Raw genomic sequence first — 9,297 nt, forward strand, 5'->3', positions numbered from 1 at the left:
AAAATTAATATTATTCTATCTAAAATGTTTTGTTTTAGTTTGTACTATAATATATGTTTTTTTATTTACTTCTTACATCATTACTTAATGAATATAAAATTAAAATATAAAATTTTAGTTTTCGTTGTAATATATGGTTTTTATTTATTTATTAATTAAACTTTTTTTTTCGAAGAGAAAAATCATAACCTTTCATTATGAGAAAAATTACATGTAGTAGATGCCTGTAGGCATATGCGCTATCTGTTTTTGTCCGCCAGAGCTATATACATATTTTGCATTCGCAAAACTTGACCTTGCCGACCATTTTCAAAACACTGTCTGTGATGCAATTAGCAAAAAAATAAATATTCATGTTCAGTTCTAAATATGCACTTTAAATACAAGGAAAATAACAAAAAACATCAGCGAGTTCTCCAATGTCTATGGCCGTTCCACCTTGTGATATTCCTGATCTATGTACAGTCTATGGTGGTATTGATAGACTTCTGCATCCTTCTGCTCTGTAATTATCCACAAGCCTCTGGGAAGTAACGAGCCCTCCTTGGAAAGCCCGTCAGCATCCTCATTGTATTCCCTGTGAATGTGTTGACAAGATATCAGATTAAAAGCTGATTTGAGATTTAGCATGTCAATAAGAATATTTTGTAGAGTAATGGCATGACATTGATTAACAACATTGAACCAGTTTATGATGATTTGTGAATCTCCATAAATCTGAACAGATAAGCAGTTATGTGCGAGGGAAAAATGCAGCAGGTGTCTAAGTGTAAGAAGCTCAGCATAATTATTAGATCTGTCTCCCAGACCCAGTTTGACTTTGTAAGAATGTGTTTCAGAGATATATAGGCAGAAACCCCCCCCACATCCATGAGGTTGTGCTGCTCTGTCGAAGAAGGCCCATGGCCGAGACTTATCAATGTTCCCGGGGCCTGATATAGAGCGAGTGCGAGGAGGCAAGTCCTCCGGGATATCATGGAAAGCAGTCAGGGCTTGAACAAAGAGTAGATGCCAATTGGCAGGTTGTTTTTTGAAGATGAAACGATTTCGCCCAAGCCAGATAGACCAGTAGAGAATGAGAGGAAGGCATTGTTCTTTATGCTTTTGATGGGCAGATGTCCAATAGTTCCAGGCATGAATAATAGAAGGTCCCTGCCATGTGTTCCTGATAGCGAGCTGCTGGGTGATTTCTCGCCAGAAGTGGGAGACTTGTGTACAATGTAGAAATAAATGCTCATTAGACTCAGATGCCTGTTTGCATAGCACACATTTGCTTGGCCCGTAGACAAATCGATGCATGAGTGCCTCTCCCATGGGGGTCTTGTTGTTCAGAACAGACCACATGAATAGCTGGGTTCGTGGGGGTGCTTTTAACCTCCATAATTGTTGCCACCAGTTCTGCGGATGGAGGGGTTTTCGAGCCTGTAGGGCTGTAAATCCCGTGCGCAGCAGGGGTCCAAACAAGGGCATCGGGTTCCTGATTGAGTAGAATATGAGCCTCCTGAAGAGCCCTTATGAAAAAATCCCATGCTTGTTGCCACTATTCAGGGATATCCAAGTCATGAGCTGTTCTCCACTGTTGTCTGAGGAAAATGCGGGGGTTAGGATCTGCAATATGTGCTAATGTCTTGACCTCTCTACGATTTAGGAAGAGTATGAGCTCCGGAGGTAGAATATATAGGTTGCCGCCCCCTATCCACGGGTCAATGCCAATTCTTACTGACTGTCCATTGTTTATGCACCATGCCAGGTCACCTCTGATGAAAGGCATTGTTTGTAGTATGGATTTCCAAACAATAGAGATGCCTCCTCTAGGCCAGGTTTGTTGTCTCGCCCAGTCCAAGATCTGTAGCGACCAAATGTACTTGTGAAATGTTACTGTAGTCCAGAGATTGTTTGCAGTGAGGAGAGTCCAGCTCATCTTAGCAGCTAGGGCTTTTGCAAAGGTGGGCAACTCCTTTATCCCCCAGCCCCCCCACTTCTTGGGTAGGGCAATGGATTTCCAAGACACCCAAGCAAAAATTTTACCTTCCTTATGCCCCTTCCAAAGGTATCGGCTGCAAAGTTGTTGTAGTCTGCTGAGAATTCCCCGAGGAATCCATGCAAGGGACATCTAGTATACAGGGGTGGCTTCCAGGACTGATTTGATCAGGACCAGCCGCCCTGCTCTGGAGAGCAGCCTGTGATTCCAACTTTTTAATCTTTTTTCCAGCTTAACTACTAGCCAGATCCAGTCTGCTATCCTGTAGCAATTTGGTTTTATCCGGAACCCCAGATATTTGAGACCTTCGGAGAGATTATGAGGAGTGTATTGAAAATGAAGATTGGTCGTTCGAGCTTCAAGAGGGGTAATGCAAGACTGGGTTATAGTAGATTTTGACTGATTGACAGACATGCCAATAGCTAATTCAAAGAGGTTGAGGATCTCATGGAAAGTGATCGAGTCCCTGGTATTGCCATTTAAGAAAATCAGGACATCATCAACAAAGAGTAGGTGGGTGAGGGATAGAAGGTCAGTCATTTTGAGGCCCTGTAGTCGACCTTCCCTCTTTGCAGAGGCGATGAGTCTACTGAGGCCCTCCATCACCAAGAGGAAAAGCAGGGGGGACAGGGGACAACCTTGTCTTAATCCTCGTTCAGCATGAAAGAAAGGTGTGGCTGACCCATTGATTAGAATGCTATAGGAGACAGAGTTTATGCAGCAAATGATCCAGTTTATGAATTCAATAGGGAAACCTAAATGAATGAGGATCATCTTAATGTAGAGCCATGATACACGATCAAAAGCTTTTGCGAGGTTGATCTTGAGGATGATGCACTTCAGGGCTTTTGAGTTTATGGAATGGATGGCTTCCTGAGCGGTTCCAATGGCTTCATGGATCTGCCTCTTGTGGAGGAAAGCAAACTGTTCAGGGGAGATGTGTTGAGATAGGATGGGGCGAAGCCTATTAGCTATGATTTTAGCTATGATTTTGTATAGAGTATTGCAGAGGGATATAGGCCGAAAGTCATTGAAAGTGTTCGGGGAGTCCGATTTCGGGATGAGTGCTATGAAAGTGGAGTTTATAGCCTCATACATTCTTCCTGACAACCTGCATTCTTCTACTACACTGAGGAGGTCATTGCCCATGATGTCAAAGAAGGCCAGATAGAATTCAATAGGCCATCCATCTGGTCCAAGGCTCTTGTCCTTTTGGAACCACTTGAGAGTTTGCTCCAATTCTTCAATAGTGACAGGGCCAGAGAGCTTGTCTGTAAATTCTTGATCTACAAATCGAGGGAAATGCCCTACAACACGAATGATCTCAGCCAGATTGCATCCAGGAGGTTCTTTGAATAGGTGTTGAAAATGTGCAATGCCCAACTGTGAGAGCTGATGAAAAGTGTGGGCAGTGCCTCCTTCCTGAGTGGGCAATTCCCAGATAGTGTTAGCAACTTTCCTACCTTTGGCGAAATTTTGAAAATACTTGGAGTTTTCGTCTCCTGCCTTGAGCCAGATGGCCCGACTCTTTAGTCTCCATGTTTCCTCCTGATCCTTTAGAATCTTTGCTCGTTTGTTCTCCAGGTCAATCAAGTGGGCTTTGTCCTCAGGACTGATATAACCCCTACTATTTTCATCATTGAGGCCCGCAAGGTCAGCTTCCACTGAAATGAGGGTTTGGTTATCCTTCAGGTTTTTTTCTTTGGCCCACTTAATGGTGAGCTTTTTTAGCTGAAGGAGCTTTTTATTAATTTAAATTATATATATATATATATATATATATATATATAATTATTATTATTATTATTGTTTTTGTGTTATGACAATGACTTTTGAACCTCTCTCTATGTTATACTAATGAGTCTCACAATCAACCAAAGTATAGATGCCACAGAAAATCTTGAAGTAGAAATTTTGTGTTTTTGACATTTAGAGTGTTTGGCAGATCTTTGATTCAATATGATGCAGATGAATAGCTCATCAGGTCATTATTTATATGAAGACCATCCAAATATAGTCAACACCTCTTGAAGTTGAAATTAAAATTATGTAATTATTACTATAAATAAATAATATAATTAACCATAAATAGTAACTAATGCTATTATGTATGTTTACAAAATATGCCATCATCAACTTTCCGCCACTAATGCATTGTATTGAATTGAATGGTTATTAATGGCATCCACAAGACTAACCAGTCTAAGGGACCACCCACTATCACTTAATAGTTAATTTATATTCATATTTTTTTTGTATGTTGATTTTGCTGTTATGGATCTTGAGTAAGAAATTCGTTGTTTTGCGAAGCCTTGTTTCCTCAAAAAGCTCACTGAGACTGTTCACCTTTAGCCTATTATCAAACTGATGATGAATAACTTCATACATTGCACATTCTTTGATAAAATGTCATTCTGTTTCTACCACTCCTCTGCTGCAAAAAATGCAAGTTCATACTTCTCAATCTTTTTTAGGGATTGCCCATCTACGAGTTTCACATCTTAAATGATGGGATCTATTCCTCGGCTCTGCAATTAAAATTTTAGCTTTTCCCTTGATTGAGGAACTCAAATACTCTTTGTCATCATGTTTCCATGTTGGGTTAAATTCTTTGACATAATATGTTTTTTTTTGCTTAATTGCTTTGTCCACATGGTAGTCCTAAATTTTTCTAACACACTTTTTTATCTCCTCCTTAGCATGAGGACAATCATGCAGATTTATGTCCCATTTTCCCAACCACTTTCTATTTTGCTTCATCCATGTCTTTTTCCAACGATTTAGCTCTTCTTCAACAACCATTTTGGGCCACTGGTGCTTATCCATATTTTCAACCTTCTTCAGGTAACTTAGCAAATGAATGATCGTTGAAGCCTCAATTGGAAACATACCAGCCTCAGCTAAAAGGATATCATATGGGATCGTTGATTTGACTTTGAGGCTACTTGTGATTAGGTGCTTTTGAATTCTTTCTATTTGTCGCCATTTGTGGCTTGACATGTTTCTTTCCCATATTTTGCAACCATAGAGGATAACGGACACCACTAATAAAGCAAAGATGGTTTTCGTAGTCTTCCAATCTCATTTTTTTGCTTGTATACACTTGTTCTGACGAAGGTATGCATCTTTCCACCCTCCTTAGATTGTTTTTGATCTACATGTCTCCCTGTTGAGCCTATAGTGGAAATCAATTCCTAGATACTTGTACTCATCTACAATCTCCAAGGGGTTGCCCTCAAAGAGAAAAGTAACTTGTTGCTTCTTTCTTTTCAAAGAAAAAATCATGACTTTAGTTTTGCAGGAATTTACTTGCATTCTCGCATCTTGACAAAAGAGTTCCAAAGATTTCAAGTGTTCGTTCAAACCTATTGCAGATTTAGCAATACTAATAAGGTCATCTGCATATAAAAGTAGTTTCACCACATATCTTGTCAACTGGATGCCTTCTCCATTTCTTATCCACTCTTCAATCTTATCAATATATAAACTATGTGGGGAAAGGACATCCCTACTTGACTCCTATGTCATTGCCAAAGCATTCAGACACGCCTTCCTTTGTTCTGATTTTGGATTTAACCCGCTCATAAAGCTTATGAACCACTACCCTATATTTCTTTGGGGCCTCTATTTCTTCCATTATGTGCCATAGCTTATCTCTAGGGACAGTATCAAAGGCTTTTTTGAAGTCAACTAAGCAACAGAATGCTTCGCCACCTAGGCTGCCCCAAACTTTTTCAATGAAATGTCTTAGAGTGATGCAATGATCAATGGTAGAGTGTTTAGGCCTGAAGCCAGCCTGCCCCTTGGCCCTTTTTCCCTCTTTTTCTGCCCATTTGTTGATTCTTGTACTCTAGCATGCTCCCAAAATGTTTTCCAAGAAGAGGGTTGATCATAATAATGCGGTAGTTAGAAGGCTTATTGATGTCTCCGGTTTTTTGAAGAGGTATAACAACACTAGTTGTCCACTCAACTAGAAAGCTATCTTGATTGACTCTGTTAAAGATCTCCTTGATGTGTGGAGCTAGAAGCTTCACTCCCTAGTTTAAAATTTTTGCTTGTAAACTATCAATGCCTTGCGCTTTACCATTTTCCAATTTCTTTATACCTTGTTCAATATCTTCAACTGAAAATAGATTTGTTTAGGAGACAATTATGGGAGGCTTACTTTTCTCATTTGTCTGCTCATATAGAAGTTTTGCATAGTCTAACCACTGGGCATCTGTGATATTGTTTTCTATTTGCTTAAGGGAGATATGCCATGCTCTAATCCGCTATTCTGAAAGAGTCAAGGATGCAGTCAAAGGAGGTCTTATGTGTTGTTTGTAAAAGCCTTTATGCTGTCATAAGAGATGACCCTAACGCTGTCATGGAGGTAGTCAAGGAGATGACCTTAATGCTATCAATGAAAAGGCTTAATGCAGTCCATGGAGAGGCCTTGACGCAAGCCAGAAGACACCCTAATCTCATCCATAAAGGAGAAGCCTTATCACATGTATGGAGATGCACTAGGAGCAAATCGGTGATTAGGTGCAGTGATAAAAGGAAGCTTAGCAATAGTGGTAAAGACTGTTGTTCTAAGGCATGATTTAGGCATGTTTGGGAGCAACTGTCTCTATATTAGAGGACTGAGGGCAAAGTTGTTTGCATGGACCTATTGCTGGAGTCTGCAACTATAGCCTAGATGCTCTACTAGGCTGTAAGCCATAGCAAGCAGCTAAGGTTGGTATGCATTGAGTATAAATACTTGCAGCATATTAGATGCAGTATATTGGGTGTAGCATAATACAATGAATTGTAGCACAGTGACAGTGGTGCAGCATAATGATGTGATAGGTGACAACATGATGGGGGCAACATGGTGCAGTATGGTGCAACACAATGGATGCAGCACAATAATGATGGCACAACATGGTGTAGCTTAGTGATGTGAGTAGTATAGCAACATGAATGTATTGCAGCAACATGATGATGATGTATTGCAGTATGCATAGTGCAATGAAGGGTACAACAATGCAGCATGAAGGATGCAACATAGTGATTGGGTGCAACATGATGATGAGGTGCAGCACAATGATAGGTGCAGCATAGTGATGAAGTCACTTTGATGGATTAGTTGAAGCAGCATGCCTTCACCTGAGTTCAGATCAACTACCTCATGTGCTATCTTCATAGAGAAGATCTCTGCTCTTATTTTGATAAGTCAAAATGTTGAATTTTGATGTATATGTACTATCTCTCTCTCTGCTGAACTATTGAAGAATATATAAGAAGAATTGATCAAGGGTTTCCCCACATTGGGGTTTGTCCTTGGTTGGCGCCACATCTTGTGTCCTCTTGTCTTGGGTTGTTTTCTGATGTTTATGTTTATGTTCTATCTACAATTTACTATCAGGCTGATGTGATTGCTAATTTGGAATTGATATTGAGCTAAATGGAAAAATTGAAATAAATTTCTCTAAGCATAGAACATACCAAAAATTAACATCTCATATCGGGAATCCTCCTATTGGTGAAAGTTCGTAAAGTGTAGGGAGCTTTAGTTGAGGTGACAGTGCGCTATTTATCCATTGCTACCACTTGACCTAGTAGTTGCTTTATATGATCCCCTCATAGGACCCCTGCTAGTTTGAGCGGTAACAATAACAATAATAATTTTTGACAAGTCCCCCAGATGAATAATAAGCCCCTCTCAAGAGGGTTGAAATGATAGAACAATAGTACAAATGGGCAGTTGGATGGCCTAAACAAGTCCTCCTGTCAAAATGAATAGGAGGGCTCCAACAACACTGATAAAGGGGGTGGCCCCTTAATATCCAAACAAATAACCTGTTGTAATCCCAAGTGGTTGTGGCGGCACAAAGAATGGCCTCATGGGTCTCCAACTAGATCAAGCAAGTTTGTGCTCGATCAATAGGGTTTGGAACGATGATCCAAACCGTCCCATATCTTCTAAGGTCAGACAAAATCCCATTTGGTCCCTATATCAACTACCAAGTGTGTGGTGTAATTATGTAGTCGACTAGGCAATGTGGTCCAAGTGTATCATCATCATCGAATAACTGGGACACAAGCAAGCAATAGGTGGTGTTGAAGGATCCTATGGTGTGGCTATCTGCTATCTGTTGTGGTGGAGGCCCATGACTCTCAACACTCACACTACAAGTTCCGTCATGACCCTCTAGAGGACTTGGATCCCGTATAGGGAGGCCAAACCCCCAAGGCGAAGACCCACCTACAATCTTGTATAAGATCCAATGCATCTCCTCACCTTCGAGTACAACAATTCATTAGTGCAATTGAGTAAATAAGATTATAAATCGGGGAGTCGAGTGGACACTTCATAGTGGCACACCCTTCCATAATGGGTTTTAGAATGTATAGGCATCCCCAAACTCAAAAGGGAGGTTAATCAAGGATCCTATTAGGTGGTTTCAACCTCTAAGGGAATGACATGTCCATGGTACATCCATCAAATGGTAAGTGTCATATTAAATAATGATGGAACAAATTGGGGTAATAGGGAATGCTCTAAGCCACATGCCATGGTACAAGGGTAGCTATAATGAGGGAAACTCACAAATGGGTGTATAGATGTCGAGGGAGAAATCGTGGTACATGAGTTACCTGGGCTTTGTTTTTCCACCCTTAATTGTATGCCTTCCTGCTGATTTGGGGTAGCATCGGATGTGCTCTAGCCATGAAAATTGGTGGAGAGACTAAAGCACATGAGATCTCCAAGACCTAGAAATGGTTTGGGGAAATTCCACCTGGTCAGAGAGAGATTATAATAATTAATATTTTTAATGGGTTCCTAAGTCTAAACTTAGGAAAATAAAAATATTAATGGGTATTAATATAAAACTGGGTGAGAATGTTCTAAAAGACATGGATCAAGCGAAATCTAATCTTAACCGTTGATTAGAGATTTAATCTCGGCTATTGAAGACTCAACAGAAAAAGTATAAGAGGAGGCTTGAGGGTCAGTTGGAGACACACCAAGATTGATCAGTCAGTTCGATTTTTTTGGAACAGGGTTTGCTGAGAAAATTCGAACAAGTGATCTGAGTTGGAGCGAGGGGCAGTGAGTGCATAGCAGAGAGGCAGAGATAGTGTCGAAGGACCAGCGCAGAGTCAGAGGAGGCTACGTAGAGCCAGCAAGGGCCACGCAGAGGGCCAGAGTGACTGCGCGGAGGCTAGCAGGGCCTGCATGGGTGACGCAGAAGGCCAGAGAGCCAACGTAGAGCAGCAGAAGGCTGATGTAGGGGGGATTATGAGTGACGCAGAGGCTAGGAGGGTGGATGCAGAGCTTCAGAGAA

At 40.8% G+C, this 9,297-nt stretch overlaps 1 protein-coding gene across 1 annotated transcript; it reads right to left on the reverse strand.

Moving 5' to 3' along the window:
- Positions 1-423: 423 nt before the first annotated feature.
- On the reverse strand, positions 424-1,470 carry LOC149201094 (uncharacterized). The gene has a single exon (XM_089401196.1). It carries the CDS (start codon positions 1,468-1,470, stop codon positions 424-426), a length of 1,047 nt encoding a protein of 348 aa, XP_089257322.1.
- Positions 1,471-9,297: the final 7,827 nt, after the last annotated feature.

The sequence above is a fragment of the Pinus tabuliformis genome, chromosome 2_1, assembly GCF_031772625.1.
Source record: "Pinus tabuliformis cultivar Carrire ecotype Pingquan chromosome 2_1, CPIR1, whole genome shotgun sequence".
Taxonomy (NCBI): domain Eukaryota; kingdom Viridiplantae; phylum Streptophyta; class Pinopsida; order Pinales; family Pinaceae; genus Pinus; species Pinus tabuliformis.

Bases quoted from the DNA above. Each gene is read 5' to 3' on its own strand.
- LOC149201094 (XM_089401196.1), bottom strand. From the start codon at position 1,470: ATGCCCTTGTTTGGACCCCTGCTGCGCACGGGATTTACAGCCCTACAG.